Source organism: Euwallacea fornicatus, chromosome 12 (assembly GCF_040115645.1).
Source record: "Euwallacea fornicatus isolate EFF26 chromosome 12, ASM4011564v1, whole genome shotgun sequence".
Classification (NCBI taxonomy): Eukaryota; Metazoa; Arthropoda; class Insecta; order Coleoptera; family Curculionidae; genus Euwallacea; species Euwallacea fornicatus.
In genome coordinates, this window is record NC_089552.1 from 333,452 (window position 1) to 356,513 (window position 23,062).

At 44.1% G+C, this 23,062-nt stretch overlaps 1 protein-coding gene across 2 annotated transcripts in view; it reads left to right on the top strand.

Annotated features, from left to right (window-relative positions):
• Positions 1 to 19,815, top strand: part of LOC136342502 (uncharacterized) — a 35,761-nt gene extending 15,946 nt beyond the window's left edge. For both annotated transcript variants that reach the window (XM_066288375.1, XM_066288374.1), the window contains 6 exons: positions 2,980 to 3,185; positions 6,858 to 6,993; positions 10,257 to 10,390; positions 10,454 to 10,570; positions 10,725 to 10,857; positions 15,136 to 19,815. In XM_066288375.1, the coding sequence (XP_066144472.1) occupies positions 2,980 to 3,185; positions 6,858 to 6,993; positions 10,257 to 10,390; positions 10,454 to 10,570; positions 10,725 to 10,857; positions 15,136 to 15,206 (797 nt within the window). In that variant the 3' untranslated portion in view covers positions 15,207 to 19,815. The remainder of the gene's footprint in view (positions 1 to 2,979; positions 3,186 to 6,857; positions 6,994 to 10,256; positions 10,391 to 10,453; positions 10,571 to 10,724; positions 10,858 to 15,135) is intronic.
• Positions 19,816 to 23,062: the final 3,247 nt, after the last annotated feature.

Below are 23,062 nucleotides of genomic sequence, written 5' to 3' on the forward strand. Positions count from 1 at the left end.
ATGTGGATTTTCTCTAATCGGCGTGGCGAAGCCCTCGGCCGTTTTTCGGCACGGATCGCGAGGACGCCGCGCCATTAGCGGAGCCCCCGCGCTGGAGGTAAAGAAACGCGGACCGAACCTCGAAAAGTGAAAAGGAAAATTTTCGACCATAAGAAATTCTCAATGAAATTCGAGTTTCTTATAATTTATATTCTCGCCTTGTTTCCTAAGCGCGAAAAATTGCATTTAATTCTTCCGAAACTTCCGTTCTGTTATCAGCGGCACATGTGAGTGCCCTCCATCGCACATTCGGCACGTTCGCGAAATAATTTATTGTAAGGAGGATTTGCTCCTCCATTCGAAGGTGGGAAACGCCATTTTTTTTCTCGGCGTAAGGGCGTCAAGTGACGATTTCGACCCGCGAAATCGGGAAGTTTTTTTTCGGAAAAATGCCGGAGCACGTCGCGATTAGGCGGCATTACTCGATCGTATTATACAGGGTCGTAATTCATCAAACGTGGAGGGGCCCAAGGCCGGGCCACGATTTGGTCGACCGTTTGCTCGACTCGACGTATCGGCTCTTTCCGTTTTACGACGCCGCGTCCTTGAATCCTCGAAGATATCGTGACAAGGCAATTAGAGTGACGGTCCTCCGGGCACCACCGGTGGTGGCCGAGCGGGGGGCGAGAAGCCCGGGTGGTAGTCGGGTCATTTGGTGAGGGCGAGAGGGCGCGCCCGGGCAATCTCAAAAGCACGAACTGGGACGAGGCAGCGCTCGCTCTTCCGTTTTAGTAAACGGACGCGCACTTACGGCTTTTACTCCTCGGACTGCGATTCCTTCCGGAGATGTAAGCGCCACCACGCGTCTGCTCTGGTATTGCAATTTGACGTCCCACCGAATTCCGATACTGCACACGAAACATACAAAACAATCTCAATCTGGTAGATTTATCGGTATTTCGTAAAGGTGCTCCGGGCTCAGAAGAGAAATCGCCTTAATGTCACGCAGTGTAAAATTAAGGTGCCTCGCTCGTTCATATTTATATTTATATATCGCAACTTCTCGAATAGTTCGAACGAATATCATTCAATATTTTGATATGAAATTCAAAAACTCTCATGTTCAATATCCGACACAAATGAATGTATGTACCCATCCAGTGCATGACAAGAATAAACTTTTTACCGAAACCGTACCTATTGGAACATATTTAAAACTTTAGCTAAATTAAACTCGAATCTAACTATACTCCAAACGCAATAAAATTCGATTAATTCCGCATTTATGCACGCTTTAGTGTATGTGTAGTATTAAATTAAAACCAGTTAAACAAAAAGTTTGCAGTTCGAGTCGGAACACCCATCTAACTCGATTAAGAACAGGTCGTTAAGGACGATATTTCCAACTAACTTTCGAACAGTACTTTTATCAGATTTTAACTTGAGAACTTGATACATAATTGCAATTAAACATTCAGCATTGTTTTATTTGCTTTGGGCATTGTAGACGTTTCTGGAGCTCGTGGAAGTCCTGTTTACACGGCATTCGCAGTGAAGCGCGTCACTTCGTTTTTATAAACATCCGCCCGTTCTCTTCGAAATATCTCCGCCAACGTGACTAAATGCACGCGGTGACGTCGGAAGTGTTACACCCAGTAGGAGTCATTTTTTGGAATTCGGCAACAAGACGACTGCGCGGGAACCAGGCCACGCTCAACGGTTCATCTCCAACAGCTTCCGCAAAAAGAAGGTTCACTTCTCGGTTTTTTTTGCGAAGACGACGGTCCACGCGACCTGCTCGGGACAAACGTCTTTAGTTCTCACGTTCCTGTCCACCCGCGCGACATGCCCAGGGTGCGGACACGTCGGCAATATCACCATCTCGGCGATTTTGACAGGGGTAGAATTGTCGCCCATCGAGACGCTGGCTTGTCTCATCGCGAAATTGGCTCTTTGACACCGCTGCAATGATGGTAACGCGCATGCGCGTCGGGTGTGGCCAGAAGGAGGCAGAGGAACGCGTAGCGGACCGACTGGTCAACCGAGACCTGCCACAGAGCGTCGACGTCGCCGCTTCGGACAACCAGCTCTGGGAGACCGCTCTGCCGCCACACGTCAACGCGGTAACCGATGGTTCGGAGGAGGAGGTAGACCCGTTACTGGTGGACCGTGCTCCTCGATTGGTGGTACCTTTAACGGCGGCACGCCGTCGTCGACGTTTGGACTGGTGCGGAGAGCGGCAGCATCGGGAGGCAGAATGGCATAATGTCGCATCCGGCGGCGAATCGCGATTCTGCTCAAGCCTGCACGATGGCCGAATAAGAGTTTGTGTGAGTTGAATACGCCGCTGAGAGGCATGTACACAGGACTATCGGAGTAATGGTTCGGGGGACTATCGCCTATGGTAGCCGATCAGTTCTTGTGTATATTCGAGGCAGTTTGACCGCTGCGCGTTACGTAGATAACGTCCTACAATACACTTCACTGCCTTATCTAGATGGTCCTCCGCGCGTCCCTTTTCAGCAAGACAACGCACGTCCCCATATTGCCCCTCGAACTGAGGACTTTCTCCGAGAAGCTGGCGTTAACGTTTTGCCGTGGCCATCCCGTTCGCCGGACTTGAGTCCCATCGAACGTGTGTGGGATACGATGGGGAGAAGACTGTCCGCTTTGCCCCATCCTCCGCAGACTTCGGCACAATTAATTCATGAAGTTCAAGTTACCTGGAACGAAGCGCCGCAAGCGGACGTCGGTCATCTAATTTTGTCGCGCCCAGACGTGTACAGGGTGTGCTCATCTACGAGGTCGGCAAACGCATTATTAATTTTTTTCCGGGTTATACGTTAATAATATTTCTTGCAAAGTTTATCGTTTCGTTCTGGACGTGAGGCTTCCCCATTGCCAAAGACTTAATTCCAAAAAATCATTCCTGCTGGGCGTAACTCTTCTAATGCGACCGAGTTTATTTGTATTGCGTGCTAATTGTCGTTTCTTTTGCAGGAGTATATGGCCTAAAAGACATCAGGGTTAACATTCCATTGGGAGTTCAAGTAGGAGAGACTGTCGTATTACAGTGCACTTATGATTTAGAACATGAGCCTTTATATACAGTGAAGTGGTACAAAGGAAATAACGAGTTCTACAGGTATATCCCCAAGGAACTGCCCAGCACGAGAGTCTTCGTATTACCCGGGATCGATGTTGATGTAAGTATTTTCAGAACTTTCCAAAATTGTGCAGCGACGTTTTTAATGAAAACGTATGTAACGTTTATTTTGAGTGAAATTCTTCACTTTCCCAGACAGATTGAAAACTGTCCAGAAATGGGGACCGATATTTAACAATGTGCTCCCAATGAAATCGATAACCGAAAGGGGACCGAGCTTTTTTATACAATGCTAAAAATTCCCACATATGCCCTTTATTGCGAGCAGGTTACAGAGGACGACCATTTCGCAGGCAAATATGGGGCTCCTTTATTTGTGATTTGGATTATGAAGGAAAAAGTTCGGTGAAATTACAAGGGATAAGCGAAATTTGCATCTCAATAATTTTCCCTTGACGCCGATGTCTGGAAAAATTGACAAATACATGTTTAAGAGTAACTATTGAAGGTTCGGTCTGAAGGCAGGAACAACGTGAAAAAAATGGAGGACGCATGCATCGGCTTCTCATATAGAAGAGGGGGAAAAACAAAGGCCACAAAGGAAAAAATAACCAGATTTGGCCCGACCCGAAGTCGGGTTTTTTCATTCAATTACTTAACGTTTTTTAAACGACAATTTTCATGACACTAGAGCCTTAATATATTCTGTAAATTCGATATTTTGGGAGCTGTTTGAGCTTAATTCTATTCTACCGTCTTCCATCTAAGGACTGTCAAAGGCAACAGATAAATCCACTCTTCCGCTCTCATATTATTTTTTTACGTTTTTAAAATGCAATTTTGTTCGTGCGACAGGATTTTTATCTTACGATTACATCAGCATCTGTAATTTTGCTGATTAATCTGTCCCGATTCCTGTTTGTTACATTAGGATGATCAAATTTAAGCGAAACTTCGAAATCCCAACACACTTCTTTGCTTTTTCAATCAATTTTTTCGTTGTCCTTAACGAGGTCACTGCACTTTCTCATCTCCTTTCAATCCATTAGTTAAGGGATTTCCACTGTGATTCATCCTTCCGCATTTCCCTTACAGTATTTTTATGTACCATATAAATAAAAGTCTGTCTTCCGTGGCAATAAAACCAAATATCTAGAAAATCTAGATTTTCAATACAGCAATAGGAAGAGTTTTGTCGGCCATGAGAGGACATTATTATTCTCTGCCTTTAAACCAATATTTACTTCAAAAACGTTCGATGTTGGACAAATAGAGAAATGTATATTTGAATCGTTTCTTTTATGCGATTCAATGTAACTTTGCGATTATATTCGAGAACATGCCAGACAATATGAGCGCTGGGATAAATACATATTTTCACTTCAGTTTTAATGTCGAAAATATTGAGGAATTTTTGACTGAAAACCAGGATCCTGCGTCGATTTTACCATAAATTGATCGTGCGGACATGTTGTTACAAAAATGCGTTGTTAGGATGGGAGATGTACCAGGTGCGCACCTGGCTTCCCGATTTCACACATGGATGGCGCCAACGACGCGTGTAATCGACAAAATGGCGGAAACTGCGTTTTGTTTGTAGCTCAAGACGGTTGTCATCGACAACCAGTTGGAATGTCAACGTTCGTCGCAACGCAAAGCAATTTCTTCTGACGAAGACGTCGAGTTCTGTGCGAAATAAACAACATTTGCGGGAGGTTTCGCTTTAACTTGAAAGAAAAATGCAGCCGAAGCACGTCATTTGCTCGAGGAGGCCTGCGACCGACGCGCACCATCGAAAGCTGCTTGTGAAGATCGGTTTAAGCGCTTCAGAGGGGGCGACTTCGACGTCGGGGACGAGAAGCGCTCCGGAAGACCGAAATCAATTGAAGACGCCGACCTGCGGGCGTCATCGGATGAAGACGACACGCGAACACCAGATCGACTTGCGGAGGCTGTAAACGTGGCTCACCAAGGTATTTCCGCACGTTCGAGTGCCACGGGAAAAATTCAAAAAGAGGGAAAATGAGTGCCGCATGGGTAGATTGAGAGACAGATAGAACCACCGCCGAAATTTCGCTTTTACGGCATTAAAGAAAGAGCTTCCTGCGCCGAACTGTCACCGGAGATGAGATATTTTGAGAGCCCCAAACGCAAAGGATCGTGGCCTTCGCCCGGCGAAGCGTCGACATCGACGGCACTTCCATCGTCCAGGACACCATCGAAACGCTGAAATGGTATATGCGCCCGCCATATTGGCCAGACCCCCGGCGCCCTCCGATTGTCACTTGTTCCGATCGATGGCCCATGGCGTGGCAGGGGGGCTGCACTTGGGCAATTTAGAGGAAGTGCAAAATTGGTCGCACGAACGGTTTCGGCCCGAAGACGCGCCATTTTACCGTCGAGGTATCTGTGTACTGCCAGAGATGTGGCAACAATGTGTAGGTGGAGAGGGACGGTACTTCGAATGAACCGTTTTTTGTGTTTCTCTTAAAATTTTCTATTGTTCGTCGATGGAAGAAACCCAGAAACTAAGTTGCGCACCTGGTACACTGATTGATTGGCTAGACCATGCCCGGTTTGCTCCTATTTATTGTAAAGGGATCGATCTTCCGGAATTAGACAAAGGACCGAAGAGGAAGAGAAATATTCATTAAGAGTTCGTTACTTCACTCAGTCACTTACTAAGATAAATAACCTCGCGCATTGAGCTTTAAAAACCTTTTTCCCAATTTTTACCGGTTAGAGCGATTCATCGACTGTTTTAATTTGATTGCTCCTGATATTGGAGTTGTCATCGTTTTTTAATCCAGGTATTATCAGTCGATATCATCAGTGATTGCATCAGTAAAAATGCATTGGCGCGCATGCACAGAGGAATAAGGGTCAAAATGTCCGAATTTTCGTCCAACTAAAAGTTTTAAGTAAATATTTTTAGCTAGATGAATGTGTTAAAAAGGTCCTGGACCATTTTGCCAGTTTTCAAGTATATATTTTACGTTTGCAGAGCGTATAGGTATTTCAACAAAATCAACTGCGAATTACAACAGCCGTGTAGCTAAATTTAGAATTGTCCTATCTAAAAAAGTAACTATGGCGGAAATCGCGTAACGTACATGCATGGCACGGGCTTCGTGTCGGCGGTGATGCCACGTCTTTTCAAAAATTGATATGTAGCAGGAATTTGTCGGCTATTTATTTGTGCTCGTATAATTGCGCAGTTGGGCATTATGCCCACGGTAGCAATAACACCGATAATAAATAATTCGGGGCACTATTTTAGTTCCCAAAAGAACACATTTTCACTACCAAAAATTAAGGCAAAACCTGAACAAATTAAGCCGCAACCGTGGAAAAAAATACGCTTAGACATTCAAATATATCTCTATTCTTTTTTAATATGTTAAATTTATGCGACTCGTCGTTTTACGTAAGGTAACTACCAATCGTTACGTTTCGTAACGTGATAAAAAGCTACGTGATTTGAGCCACACGTAGACAATGAATCGCTGCCCTTTAGATGGTTCCTGACCAGACTTTCTCCGCCTTTGTTGCGAGCGGACAAAATGTCGCATGCGAGGACGAACAGCTAAAATTTGAGTGTAATCCATTTTTCTAAAGCTTCATTCGCAAAAAAACAATATAACCGTTTGTTGTTAAGTACATCGGCACGTTGTTGCGACGGTCGGTCATCGATCGGCAAACGATGTTGATTACATAATTCGCGTTCGGCGACTTGTGAGGTGTTTAATAATAAGTAACTTTGTTGTTGCAGCTCAGTAAAAGCAGCCCTCACGAAGTGGTTCTAAGGAGTGTGCAGCCGGAGGTGACAGGACGATACAAGTGCGAAGTTTCTTCCGATGCCCCTAATTTTGACACTAAAATGAACTGGGGCTACATGCACGTTTTATGTAAGTACATTAGGATACGCCTCACAACAATGTGTTACATCGGGCCGCTGGATCTGTTCCATAACTCGTAGAAATTATATATCTCCCCTCCATTTGAAATTACATCTCCACTTGCCACGTACTTCAACTATGGAACCGAATTGGACTCGACGTCCTTTGAGAAGCCCGTTCTCAACTTCGCTTTGGGGGCATTAGTTTCCATGATCCCTAATGGGGCAACTTCCTTCTTAAAATTCAAAGTCGACAGAGATTTTTCAGCTTTCGCTTTAGCTTTTAACAGTTCGTCATACCATTCGTTCTTCGTCTAGATTTTCTTGTCTAGCAATGGCCGCTGGTGCTTTACGCAAGCTACGTCGCGACCGTGAAGCGATCACTAAATTATTTCTTGGCGGTGATTACTAAACCGAAAACAATAATCGTCGGTAGTTTTACGGTGATTGCGGCGTCAGCTCAGAGATATCGAAAGAGATACACACTTTATCGATATTGTTTAATGGACGGGAAGTCTGAGCAATAATCAATTTTTAGCCGAGCCGTTGTCGGATTGGAGAAGCGACACGAAACAATCTGACGTGAATACTTAAGTCGCAGAGGAGCCGGCTCCGGAGGCTTCGCCCGTGTGCCCACCTCTGCGTCTATGAGCTGGAACTTGAGCGACGAAAGGGGAAAAAACGTGCATATGAAAGGGCGGAATTCATAAACGTTTAGAGGAGCATTTTCAAGCATGTCTCGAGCAGTTTCAGCGGCTGTGGGATTGCTGGCGACGGTTCCGAAACGAGTGTCGAATCTTCTCATCGTGACGCGTACAATCCTCAGGAATACTACGCCTCCCCCCGTGCGGCGGCTCTCGCCATTCATTGACCGTCAAAAATCCCTCATCACTTATTTAAACCGTAGACAGTTCCCGCGAACGCGCACCTTCGGCAGAAGGTCCAGGGGTGGCGTAAGGGCAGCGGGAATTATCGATAATATTTGGGAAGTTTGCACGAATTAAAAAAAAAAAAAGGGCACCAGCGCGCACGCGCCTCGGGAGTGCCCCCATCAATTTAGGACGCACGGGCTCGAGTCCTCGCTAAGTCGTCACGAATCACGGATTATGTTTGGCCGCACGAGTTCCACTTAAGAAAACGAACTGCGTGAGGCGCGTCACGCAAAAGGCGCTCGCTCCTGCGCACTCCCGCCCCGCTCCGACCGAAGCGTATTTGCGTGCGTATCTCCCGACAATCCGTTTAATTATTTATGAATTTTAAATTCACTTGCCGCATTCCCCGTGATAATTGCTATATTACCTATGGTAACTAGTGGAAATTGCCGTTGCAATCCGCCAGCAGTTGGTTCCGCATAAGAACGAGATGCTAGCGTTGCGCTGATGAAATATTAAGTTTGACATATGAATGAAATTATCAAAATTAATTTCTAAACTCGTGCAACAATCTAGTTCTAATTATAAAAGCGACGTGAAGGGAGGGAGATGAGGGAATGAGAGAGAGAGAGAGAGAGGGGGCGAGAGAGTGTGAGAGAGAGAGAGAGAGGGGGGAAGAGAAAATTGCAAAACTGTATGAACATTTTGCTTACCTATCTCTGAAATAGTAATGCGATTTGCTCTTGGCCCCACATTTAAAACATTATTTAACTTAATTTAGCCTCGCTTAAGATAGTGGGCATATTTATGTTTGTAATCTTTGACTTCTGAATTATTGTTTAGCACGCTCTATCTCTATATCTATATAGCATTGCCGTGGTGTAGGTACATTTTGCCCCCATTGTTGAAAATCAGGGGATTATGACCTCCAACAAGCAGCTGGTTAGATTTGCTCGCCGTAACCGTGTTAGCAGATGGAAATGGAATTTCGTGCGATAATCAGGTCAACTATAGTGTAAACGTCTCTAAGGTTTGCTTCATTTGTAGTTGTAGTATTTGGTTTGAATTTAAATCATTCCGTCTGTCTCCTTTGGCGCACCTAATGCCCGTCTTGCCCCCCAATGGCACTTAATTGTTATCATTTTTCGCGTGACCGCAAACCCGGAAGGCTGTTTGTTAGCGGATTAGCGGCATAGTAAGTGTTGGAAATTTATTAAAAACTCTAAGATTTATAACGCATTCATTGCATATTCCAGGAATTTCCCGTGCCATTGAGAAATGGGGTGATAAATTTAAATAACATATTTTAAACACTATTTTATTAGATTTTAAAATGAGATTCAAGGAAAAATGCGGCATAATTGAACTTTTTCATTTCAGTTGAGTGTAATCACGAGAAGAATAATAGCTGGCTTAGAGATTGCAGCTAAAAATGCCACAGGCTAAATGGTCTCCATTTATTTGGATCTTCCCCAAAAACACAGTAAGGGCGTCGAATAGGGTCTCGGAGTATTCTATTATTGATATTAAGCATTAAATAAGACACTTCTCCGATAGTTTCTTTTACAGCCCATATTAAACGATTTGTGATACATCTCAATTGATCGAGAGTTTATTTGCCATTCACTTCTAATATTAACATCGAGGATGTTGAGGTGGCTCCCGTTCTTCTGAGCGTGCGATGACAGAGGGACGAAACTTCGACGACGCTGAGCAACCGACCTCGCCTGGTCGGCGATCCGACTCCCTTAGCTTATGCCACACCAAATCGCCGCGCGTCTAAGGTTCTCACAGATCACCACGTGTACGCATCGGTGCGTCTCAGCGCGAGCGCCGAAATGGCGCGTTTTCGTGCGCGAGCGGCGGTTTCTCGTGCGAGGCGGAACTCGGAAAGTCGCGAAAGCGCGGGAACGCACGTTTCGCGCGCGTAAAGAACGATACTTTTCATTAGTGGACTCGGATAATGGCAAACCAATACTGCAAATCCAGTTATGTACTTCCTCCGAGAGCTGATTTCTATAAACAGTTTTGCGCGGAAATACCACTGTTGCGGTTTATCCTGCTGTTTATATTTATGGCAAAAATCGATTCCGCAAGGCAGGAAGTTTCATTGCCCACCGTCTCAGACGAATAAACAGTAATGTCGTTCATACAATTTTCTACTCCCTTTTCTTTTCACCATGCGTTCTGCCAGCAATCATTTTCTCGGTTTACGTGTAACTTTCCTCGACGTTGGGGCCACGGCCCGGCGCCGGAATTTTGAAATCCTAAAGGGCGGCTTTGAAAATTTTCGGATAATTTTAGCGGGACCTTAACACGACAGCGACGCCGCTGGCTTGGGACGCAATTCGGAACGCGCCACGAACTACACATTTTTGAACTTGTATTTTTTTTTTTGCAGACGCCCCCGTGGGCGACCCGGTAATCTACGTAGAGAAGAAATTCGCAGATGTAGATGAGACCATCTACGCCAATTGTTCGAGTCCCCCGTCGTTCCCCCACTCCAATATCAGCTGGTATTTGGACGGAATTAAGGTAACCGCTTCCTCTGCAACACCTACGCCGTTTTCTAACTGTGATCGTCTCCGTCTGACCTAGGTTATACCGAAAGTTCCTCAAAAGGTTTTTCCACTGCCCACGGACCTATTCAGCAAGCAGAGGCAGGCAATTACGACGTCAGAAGTTGAAATTAAAATAAGAAAAGATACATTTAAAGTAAGTTGTACACTAACGAGGTGAAATTATTTAAAAATTTTCGAGCAATTCCTGGCCGCTAAAATAGGGGCCGCAGAGGATTAATTAACTGCCCACTGTGCACCATATTTGGCGGGTTTTCAGATGTAGCTACAATGGAATTTTTCCCTTTCAGAACGGCAAGGCGAACCTGAGCTGCGTGGCAACCGTTTTCGGTATATATAGGGGTGAGAAAACGGAGCTATTAGGCGAAGCAACGTCTCAGCCCATGTCTTCATCTGTTTTAGGGCCTAGGGATGAAACTTCAGGTGAGAATAAATTTTCATGCCAACTGCGGAATCAACTCGCATGTACACCGTAATAAAAAGTAAATGCTGTTTGGCGGTATAATAAATTTTCATATTTCTGCGAGGGCTTTTAGCCTTAACGGCCGGCGTCTCTCAGGGTTTTTTTGGCGACTGCCGCGAGTTCAAAAAAAGGCAAATAGGTCCGCGCCGTGACGGAAGCGCGACTCACTCGAGCCCTCGTGCCGGCACATAGGTACTCCCAACCCGACGCCATGTAGTATATAAGCGAGCTAAATCGGCACCAAAATCTAATTCGCATTCATTTACTTGAAACTCAGCGAACCAGAAACCTAAGTTATCTGCACTCCCAAGTAAAGACAATGTACCTCAATGTTTGACAATGCTGACAGAGCCCCAAAACTCGTGTAATTCATAAGATAGAGGTGCCAGACAGCCAATTACGATAATGTGCAATGTCTCTGATTTCACAGCAAGTAGCACAATGTTAAGGCTTTGTATTATGTGGAACTAATTTTGCATTCGAGCTTCCAGTTAGACGCTAATAAGATAAAGCTTTGTGTCAATGAAGAATGTGAAAAAGAATTAGTTGGCTTTAAAGTTAGACCCGACAGTTTTATTATATCTCACGCAGGGCCCCGCAAATTCGCTTTTACGCTGTTAATGCCTTCTGAAAGCGTCTCTCAGCTTAGTAAAGCATATAAAGGTAGAAACTAGAAATATATCTTTGACTAACAATTCATGCAAATTGCGACTGCAGCCGCAATTTATCTCTGCCAGTAACAGAAAGGGCTTCACAATAAAACAAACTAGTCTTCGTCCTTTTAATCTGCTGTAAAGCTCAGCAACACAGTAGGTACCCAGACATTTTAAAAGCAAAGTGGGCATTGGAGTCATATAAAGTTAGAGTGCCACTGTTTGTATTGTAATCTTATTCTGTGTTATATTGCAACGTGTTATTTACCAAAGAGAAGTGTTCGCGGACGTAACAAAGACCACGCCGTGACGTGGACGCAACGACGTCACCCACCGCCGCCGGCACCAGATTCCGGACCGATCGGAATATCGTTATGATCGTTCGATGATCGGAATGAAACTCTGTTCCTCCACGTAAGAATAAGACGTTCCGATTCGAGGCGCGTCGCGGCCCACTGCAGATGGGAAAGCTTTTCCCATTCTTCTTGGCATCAAAGACAGTGCCCACTCTTATCATAAAGGCCGGACGCGAAGGTCCCGACAAAGACTTTTTCAAAGGACCGAAATACAACAATGAGGACCGCGCGCGGAGGATGCGATTTTGGCAATATGAAAACTTAAATATGTCCTCATTGGACATTCCGCCCGTGCCCTCCGACAGCAATTAGGGGGGCGCAAATCCCGATTCCGAATCGGGTCGCTCCCCCGAATCGACTTGTTTTTCTCATTATCGAGGATTACTTTTGCCTTGATTTGGCCGACGTGAACCTCGGAAGTGTCTTAACAAGTACCGTTTCTCCGCGATCTTCGTTGTCCGCGTGGCGATTGAAATCGCGCAAATCCGATCGGTCGGTAGACTCCCGGTGATCGGTTTCCGCGGACGCGTACCGCGCCGCACGGCGATCTTCGCCGTGCGCGCGTCCGAACGAGGCCGGACACGACGACGGGGCCGTCGCCGAAGATCGCCGCGTTCGGTCGCTCTTCGGCGCGTCCCGATTTCGGCCGACGGCGTTAGGCCACTTTTGTGCCAGTGCTGAATGGGGCGAGAGATTGCGCTGAAAAATCAACTGAAACGAATTTTTATTTACAAAAGTAATGGAACAAGGGAATAATTAAAAATATTCGCACTGAAAAGGGCTTTCACCAATTCGTGACGAAAACAATATAATATGCAATTTACGTGCGAAACGAAATGCTATTAAAGGTTTAAATGCCTCGGGAGAACTTCCATTTCCTTTAGCGTTCCATAGCAACCAACATTTGTGTTATATTGTCTTTTTGGTAAACACTACTCTGTTTTAAAAACTTCAATGGATAAGAACTCTCTATCACGCTCAAGAAACATCTATAGTGTAATAGTTGTTTATACTATTATACGAGTAAATTAAAGTAAATAGACTTTTTTCGAGCTTTTAGTGGAAAATGACGTGTCGAGTTTTTCGCACGAAACGGGCGGATATGGGAAACTCAATATTAACATCGCCTTCACGATTCGTTTCTTGTCTGGAACGTGGGGGTGCTAGATACTTTAATATGGCCCTTAATATTGTACGAATGCTGCCATAACACGCTGACAGCAAACAAATTTCGTCCGGATTCTTTTTAAAGTTTTGAGATCATCTCGGACACTTATTTGCTAAGTGTCACCGAAAGTCCCCGAAATTGATGGCCAAGTGACTGCACAGCAGGACTCTGACATTTTCACCTTCGCTAACGTGCGAGCCATACGTTAGCGCCGGGACAGTCCGTAGATTCGTCGTAAAAAGTGACGAAAAAAATTCGAGGCGCGCGTCAATTCGTCACAACGATCCGGGAGGAGTGAGTGCGGTTCACTAAATTCGGATTCACTATTCGGTCTGGAAGCGGCCATTTATTAGTTCCCTTATGGTGTCGTTTTGCCGGCGGAGAAGCGATAAAAAGTTGGCGAAACCTAACCAGAAATCGGTACTTTGAATCGCTCCGAATGAAAAAAGTACTATGAGCACGTTCTGGCAAGAAATTATTAGTAACTAGCTCGAAGAGCGTACAGGGTGTTAAAGAAAGATTGTAAAATATTTGAAGAGGCAGTAGTGCGGACAAAATTAAGCAAAAACGTCTTAGTAAAGTAACCGCAAAGTGATAGTTCCGGAGATACGGAAGGTTACTCTTTCTCGAAAGACTTACTTCTAATTACTTGTTACTTATTTGTTATCTGCAAATAACAGAAAAAAACCTCCAACGGAAACAAAAAAATGCAGTTCCATGAGGTGTTCAAGGTGGCCTCCTTCCGTTTCCAGGCAGACCCGACATCTTTAACCGAAGGGCATGCGAACGCTTTCTAAAACCCCCTCGTTGGCATTTTTGATTAATCCGTAGCTGCAGCCCCTCGCGGCCATTCGCAGGAGCACCACGGGCCAACGCTTTCAAATATCCCCAAAAAAAGAAATCTACGGGGTTGAAATCGGGCGATCTTGCAGGCCGCAATGCAGGTCCGCCCCTTCCTACCAGTCTACGTGGAAAAGTTCAGTCTAAACGGATATCGAAAAAACGAGCTGGAGCACCGTCGTGCTGAAACCGCATTTGTTGCCTTTGGTCTGAAGAAATGTCGTCAAAGGGATCGCCCGTTGTGTTTTGCAGAAAGTTTAAGTAAGCAGCGCCTGTTAATCGGTTTGGTAAAACCACAGGACCTAGAAACCTGTCGCCTACAATACCCATCCAAATGTTTAATGAAAAACGTGTCTGATGTCCGGATTCCATTAGAGCATGGGGATTTTCGTCGGCACAAATATGGGCATTGTGAAAATTAACAACTCCATTTCGCGTGAATCCGGCCTCGTCAGTAAAAAGAATGTCGGCAAGAAAACGGGGGTTTTCGGCATCGCTGGCAGAAACAGGCGACAAAAAACCAAATGCGCTTGACGATCAAGTGGATTTGAGGCCTGTACTCGTTGTACGCGACATGGATGAAGCAGCTCCTCGCGGAGGGTTTTGGATTACGCCCCATCCGCGCTTCTGCTCTAGGGGTGGATGCCGACCTTGAACATCCGGATAAGTAGCATCGTTTGTACGATAGACCGGCATCGCGCCATCTTTGACGAATCGTTCCAAACGTACGACGTGAAGGAATCTGGCGATTTGGATGAGCTTCAGCGCGAAGGCGTCGCGCCTTGGCGGCGGCGGTGCCATCGGCACGACCGTACGTGAGATGCGCGTCGGTTGATCCTGCGTTGGAGTAAACGGCCGCAGCAGACGAGGACTTGTGCGCAGACAACGATCAAATGCTTAATGTTTGTGCCACGTATGTGCCACGATGAGAAAATGCAAGTTTTTGCAACACGAAGAAAAAATCGAGTAAAAATCAGTAATCTTTGTTTGTTTATGAATAAATAAGTCTTTTGAAAAAAGAACGACCTTCCGCATCTCCGGAACCGTTACGTTGCGGACCCACGTTCACTGAGACTTTTTTGCTTGTTTTGGCCCATGCCGCTGCCTTTTTAAATATTTTACGATCTTTTTTCAACCTCTTGTATATGGAAAATGAGCAGCGTAAAGTTTACAGATTAAAATTTAGGAACGCAACGCTAACAGGAATTTCTTTTGTTCCAGATGCCAAACGACAAATTGCTCCCAAAATTGGACACGCCGTTGTCCTTCTACTCATGCAGCTTTGCCGATAAGGAAACATGTTCTTATTGGTTCTGATGATTTCAGTAATAATAACGCTCCACTTCCACGAGGACTACAACCTATTTGGGTAACACCACTTCTCCGCACTTTTGTAAAGAAATTACACATATCAGGGAATTAAATTTTTATGAACATTAACGTGACTGTTTCTAACGGATCAATGACTAATTTTGCAGTTCCAGTGGCAATACTGAATCACTCAGCAATTTCCGTTTTAGCTCATGAAACCAATCAAACTGTACATACATTTTTGTGTAAATATGTATATTAGAGCAGCCTTAACGAAACGGTAAATGGATAAAAAGATAATTTAGGGTTACGGCACAAGTGGGAAATGCCGTCCCCGAAGAGAATATCGGGCCACGTGTGCGGTATAGCGTTCTGTATAATTCTGCCCATAACAATTTTATTCCATTAGTTACCTTTATAAATCGAGTCGGAAGTCAGATATAGCACCCGTATAAAAGAAATGAGAAAACATGTAAGGGAAAGTTGGATTAAGTCTCGAAACGCCTGCGTTATTCGTGTAATAAAGAAGAAGTATTGGGGACGGTATTTTGGTGAACCGGTAATAAGAGTCGGTAATTCGGGCCTTCACTGAAGTTCACACAGTAAAACTTCAGGAATGGTTGTATGCACTTACTGTGCGGATTTCTTTCACTTGCAGAATTTCAAATTGGTCTCGAAGCCTATTAAATTTAGTTTCGAACTGGTGGAGCGTTCAAATTCCGCGCGAAATCGGGGCAAAAGTGGAAGAAAAATGCTTATTCGTGGGCAGAATTAAACAAGATAAAAGTATTATGATGTATTTAGTCGTTGGGTGTTACGTAAAGGTGAATTCGATCAACCACCCCCGAAGGGAGACACACTGCATGTGCATTTGTAAAGTGTTGGACATAACGGATGAGACACGAATAAAAAGTTCCTTAAACGTAGCTCGTTTTCATAATTTCAATAATAAAATAAATATGTCGTCGAACATACAGTGGTGGTTGTAATTAAAGCAACTTAAAAAAAAATTTATATTATTTAATTAATTAATTTTATATTATTTATATTATTTATCTTCCACAACCGTTGACGTTTAAACCGCATCCAAATGAAATATCAACGATTCCTATAAGAAACTACCGAAACACATTTGTTCAATACCGGACGAAGACAGAGCAACTCTTGGAATTTTTGAAATTTCACTTGATTAACAGACTTGTGTGTTTAAGGACGTTTTGTATTCTAAATTGAATCGACGATTTTCATTAGGGGTCGAGGTAAAACAGTCTCATTAGAGATCAGGAAAATTATCATTGAGCGGCATAGAAGTGACGAACGGCAAAGCGAAATTGTAAAGAGTTCGGGCGTGCCCCCAAGTCAATCGTATCTCGAATTATTTACAAATTCGGACAAGCGGGAAGTGAAGTAGCTGTAAAAAATTCAGGAAAATTACAAAAAGAACTGATGAACGGATAATTCGAATGCGTCAAAAAAATCCATTTCTATCATCCGCTCGTAGGAAATCACATTTAAAGGAAACGGGCGTAGCTCACATCAGTTCCGAGACCATACGATGAAGATTAGTGGAAAATGGATTGTTTGGTGGGCGGCCAGCGAAGAAACCATTGCTGCCTGAGAAGAACGCGAAAGCCCGACTTGAGTTCGCGCAGAATCGCCAACACTGGACATCTGAACAGTGGAAATTGGTGGCTTTGAGCCCAAATTTAACTTATTCAAAAGCGATGGCCCATCATACGTCAGACGACCCGAAGGCGCGAGGTCGCAAAAAAAGTTTCTTTTACCGGCCGTAAAACATGGAGGAGGTTCGATTACGGTTCGGGGTCGTTTCTCAGGTTTTGGTACGGGTCCGCTTCACAAAACAGAAGGCCGCACGGATCAGGTTCGTGTACCGAGATATTCTCAGGAATCACTTCCAACCGTATCTTGAAGAAACCGTGCCACTAAGAAGCACTTTCCAACAAGACAACGGCCCCAAACACAGATCGAAACTTGTTTCGGAACCTGTTTAGAGGGGGAAGGGCGGAAGTTCCTGCTTGGCCGTCGCAATCTCCCGATCTCGATCCCATGGAAAATTCGCGGGAATGCGTGGACGATAAAATTCGGAATAGTACACGTTCCAACTTGCAGGATTTATTTCAGGCACTTCGGGAAGCCTGGAAGAGTATTGATAACAATTACATCGACAATTTAATAAGTTCAATGCCGCGGAGATGTGCAGAAGTTGTGCAGCAGCGAGGGCGTTGTGCAAAGTGTTAATTATTGAACGGTTCTTATGTAATTTGTTGAGGTTCTATTGCTCTTTGTAATTATTTTGGAAAAGTCGCCGTGTTTTTGTCCAGGTCGAAACGAATACATTTTTCTATGTTTTTTTTTTGTTGTATTTTGTTATGCGCTTCTGTCGTCGACAGTCATTGTAGAATCGCATTTTCAAAATCTACTATTTTGAATTTAGGCCGTCAAATCTAAATTACTTGAAATTTCGAAGAGTTGCTGCAACTTTGATCGCCGCCGTACACGTTCGGTTCTTCGTCGAATCGAGTTCAGATCGCGGTCGAGGACCGGAACGAGCGAGATCTCGAGACGAGTCAAGAGTCGGATCAAAATCGCCCTACTGCCGGTCGCATTAGTCAAAATTCATTTAAGGGCATGAGAACTAAACAAATTTACTAACGTGCACTTGGCGCAAATTGCTCCAGTTCGCCATTAGGAAGGGCGCGTCGGCAAACCGAAAAAATTGTCCGGTCGGGAGATCCGAAGGGCTCGGTTGTGACGTTATATGGATTGTTGGCACAAATTGCAAATTAGTGGTGTTTAAGTTGGGAAGAAAAGGAAGAAAAGATGCGACGGTAAAGGAGAGCTGAGCGACGTAACGAGACAGTAAAGAGACACGAACGGCTCGTACGCCATCAAAGAAGGTCCTCCCGCATGCCGATATCAATGATAATTTTCCCTCTCCCGTGACTTAACTGATGCAGTGCTTGTTAAATAAGACGTAAGCAAAACGTGCGTGCAGGTACCGACTTTCCAAGGTCGAGGAATCTCCCACGACATAAAAATTCATATCTACCATGGAAACAATAACTCCATTTACTCACTATAGGTTCGAGTGTAGATCTTAAGTTGTATAAGTAATATAAATAATTGTTTTGTATAAGAATATGGTGGATTGTTAAGCTACAAGTGACGTTGTTTCGGGGAGCGCGTATGGAGTTGCGAACTCGCGAAAAATGAGGAAAAAGGGCACTTTATGTCTGCGTTAAGGGTGACATTTTATCTCAAAATGCGAAGGTATTATTTTCACCTGTTTTGAGATAAAGTAGTTCTATAGTGACACGGACCTATCTCATCGTTTACAGCGGATACAAAATTGCGTACGGGGCGCGGCGTCCGACAAAGAGATTCTTAAATAATAAAGAAGACGATATGTAACTTAGTGGTTTTGATCTGTGAGTGTAATAACAATCAGTATTATTCCTAAACGATGTTACCTCCTGTGTATGACCGATATTTTACGAAATAGGTAATTTAGCTGCAAATTCTCATTTCTGTCTCAATTCAACGCCCTGAGTTATGTACAAAATTTGTTCGTTTGCACTTTTCCATTGGGAATAATCAATAATTCTCCACGAGTCCGTTTACTTCAAGGAGAGTGACACATGTTAATGCATTTACGCCCTCCCTGAGGCCGAAGCAAACTTGGCCGTTTTGCCTTACGCAACGCGGTTTCTCGTCGCTCCTCATTCGGTAAACAAATGGAAATTTGATCGGACCGAAAAACTTTCGCAATTTTGCGGATTTTTTCCCCGCGAAAAACGTGCGGATTTAATTCTTGTTTGATAAAAATTCCTTTAATGCATAGATGATGTGTCCTACGTCATCGCGATGACAGTATTCGTAACCCTACGAGGAAAGAGGGTTAACCACCTTGTAATTTGGATAATCCCAAAACCTTCATTCCGCAGATGTTGGAAAAGGGAGGACGAACAAAGGCTTCACAGCTTACAAGAAACCGAAAAATACCTTGTGTATGTCGGAAAGAAAAATTAGGGAGAATGAACCTCTCAAAATTTATTAGTGCATTTTTTCAATATTGCAGAAGCTGAAGGTGATGAAGAGAAGCGAGCCTCGGTGCTAAGGTGAAACCGCCAGTCTTGCGTTTGCTTCGGCGAAAACCGCTTCGCGAGGTTCCGATTTTTCCCTAACACGTCGCGAACCAAACGAAAGCCGGGAGTACCCTTTTCCCATCTCAATTTACCATCGAATTTGCCGAGTTCCATTGTAGTTAACCGCCCGCCTAACTCTAGCAGTTTAGGGGACGACAATCGTAAACCACGGATTCGGCCCCGACCCTTAACACACGTAACGGTTGTTGTCGTCACTTTCCTTGTTCAAAAGTGAGGAGAAAGATGAATTAAGATGTGCATCATCCCTTGAAGTCCGTTTTGTTGTAATCTAATTTGTTATAGCTTTCCATATAGTTAAATTGACGTTTGAAGAATTCCGCAGTATTATCATTGTTGGTAATCGTGTATTTTTTACGAAGTCAGTTAGGATGTATAAGATGTTAATAAAAAATTTTATAGATAACGCTTGATGACTCATTTAGTCCCATACGTCCTAATGGAGTTCCCTGCGAGCCACGTTGCCAAGTGGACGAGATGTCGGGCGTCTCCTTAAGTAATCTGCCCACGCTGGACCGAGTTACACGCGGAGAATCAAAGGGATCGCTTAGATGCGCGATCGAACGAATTTTTACCATTAAACTTTCGTGCCGGAAGTCGCAGCAAGTGAAACGGAACTCGACAAACTGCAATCAAAATAAAAATTCAAGTAAACCGAGAAGTTTGCTCTCTTCCCCCCAATAAAAAATCTCTCTTAATGTCAAGACATAAAGTACAATGACAAATAAGAATATAAAAGTAGGAAGGCTGGTGCTTAGGAACTTTTTTCACTGCGTGATCGTAACTTGGACCGTAAAAAAGCATAATTCCGCATGTGCTCACGTATGCGGTGATGTCATCTCTCCCGTTTCGATCGGGTGGAAAGCGGCCGATTGTCACTTTCCGTCCGAGTGGAAAGTGGACGCTTTCCGTCCGAGTGGAAAGCGCGCACTTTCCGTCCGAGCGGAAAGTGGACGCTTTCCACCTTACTTTATTAGTAAAAAGCAGAATTGTTTCCTTTAAAGCCTCCCCACTCCGAGTTACATGAAGTTCCTCTTTCCGCAATGGACATGTCCCAGCTATGCAGTTCCTCGAAAAAAATAATGGATTTTTATCAGAGCACCAATCAACCAGACGCAGACTGCAAATGTCTTTCTTTTGTCACCTCCGCAAACAACTACAAAAACTCTAACGTTTTTATTTAAGAAATCTCTCTCATTTCCTCAACAAAACAGCAGCTCCGCACCTAAACAATCTTATACCTAAATATTGCGCCGAGTTCCATGCTTTAATGCCTTTTCTCGGGCACATTACGTTTAGTATTAATAAACCTTGACGTGCTTTTTGGGGTCCGATATAAATCCTTATTTAGAGTCCGTAGGATTCGTAAATTTATTTGGAAGAAAACTATGGAGGGGTGTTCGTGGAAAACTGTTCTTGCTAGGAATTTAATGCCACCGAGGTTAGATTACGCTAAAAGCCTTTTTCTCTACACAATTGAATAACAGTTAGATGAGACTAAGTTAAAGTTACTGCCAACCGTGTGTATATGGAGCTTTTAGCGCTGCTCGTCCTTGTTGAACGGATGATATATGCGGCTGATGACTAGATATATCGGTTGGTGTCTCTCGGATAAAGTAGTTGATAATCTTGAAAGCTGTAACTTACATTAAAAGGGCTTGGCAGTGAATTTGGAAAACTCTTCTTCGCATTTGTCTCGTGTTTGTTTTTTGCTCGTGTTCTCGCCACCGAGCGACCTCCTCCTCCTCCTCCTCCTCGAGCTAACTGGCACGCTCGAGGTAGCTCGATTTTAAAACCGAAACGGAGATTGACCAGACTGCCGCGCTTGCGCCTAGGTAATTTCGCGCTCGGAGAAAAAAAAATCCCCTTTGCAAGTCGGGGGCCTCAGAAGGACGTTTGGCATGAACTCGGATTTCGCGTAATCGACAAGTCGCCTCCAAGGAACTAGCGCTGGACGAGGTTCCGGCCGCGCTCTACGCGCGGAGAAGAAGCAGAGGGGCACGCGCTGAGACCACGTCGAACGGCCACGGCCTCTTTCCTCCGCAGCGTTCCTCAAAGAGACAATTTTCGAGACCGCCTGTCGTCACGTCACAAAAATCTCCCCCAATCTCCCCCAATCGAGGCCGAAAGGAATCTCTGGATTCAAACCGCGTCCACTCCTGCTTAAGGCCGCAGGCCTCCGCCATCTTCCGTTGACTCTCAACTTTCCAATCGCGTAGGAGAAACAATTTTCCCGCAGTTGGGTAAGTGTTAAAAAGCCAAATATTATTCTTTATAAGTCTTAAATTACCTGATTTTGTGGTGGAGGCCTCGTTAAACGAACAGAGACCCCAGATTTCGTGACTCTAGACACGCAAGCAGGAAAACCTGTTGGCTTAATCACTTAATCTTCCTTCCCGTTTGTGTTATACAAGTTCCGGATGTTAAATGTTTAATGTTTTTGTCGAGGGAGGATTAGCGTCTTGAGATATAAGTTAGTTTTGAGAAATTGGAGCCTCAGAACACGTACATTAAGCCGTTTTGGAAAGTGATAGATGATGTAAGCATGATTAAAGATGGCAGTTAGAGGAGATGTCGTGTGCGGGACCGATCATAAATGTGAATTTCAGAGTTATACTCGTTTGAGGCGAGACGATTGAAAAATCACAGTTGGTTACCGAGACGAGCGATGACGTTAGATGATCTTCTGCGACCGGAACGGCAGATCGAGGGCCCCCGATGGTTTGTCGCGCTGCCACCAGCTGAAGTTGTCGGAGGTTCCAAGACGGTTAGGCCGAGGTTACGGTTAGGATTCAAATTCGCCGGATATGTTTTACAGTTTATCGTTTACGCTTTCCAGTGCTACTTATTCGGCTCCTCCGACACCCGATTATTCTCGAGAACGAACGGTTGACGAACGGTTTTTTCGTGAACTTATGTATATGAAAACACAGCAGAGAATATCAATAAAGGCAATTTTCTCTCCCCTTAACTGTGATCCGAAGAGTGACAATAACTCCATAAAGCAACTTAACAAAGCGAACTATAAAACAATAATTCTTTCTCCGATTCCTTTGTAGACGTTCGTCCTTCTTTGTTAAGTTTTTGTTCGGAGAATAATAAAGCACCATTCTTTTCATTATGTATTTGATTTTAACAAAAAGCCTTGCCGGTCGTGGCTAGTGAATTATGTTAATAGCTACATTCCTATACTAAATGGGAAAAATTTGCAAATTTGATCCACCCCCGCATAACGCGGAAATTTATCAAGCTACTGGCAAGAACAGAATATAATGTAACCAACTTATCAACAGTGTTCAGTAGCAACAAATACAGTGATAAATCATTAGTTTCGGGTATATTGCCTATAAATCATGGGGTGGCGTTTAAAACGGGTCTATAAAATTTGTAATCATTATACATATCACGTGGTCGTGCCGAGTCAGAGCTTGGCCTGAAATCCTATAGGGCAATAAATATGTCAGTGGTTAAATCGAATATACCAGAACGAACATCGCGGATCTCGGTAGTAGCCGCCAAAAGAGACTTGTGGAATATACACATATTTATGTGGTATCAGTAGAATAAATTTCAATATTGCAGCAGAATAGCTTTATCAAAACATTTACAAAGATAGCAGTATTTTTTTTTTAAATGCACATATATATATATAT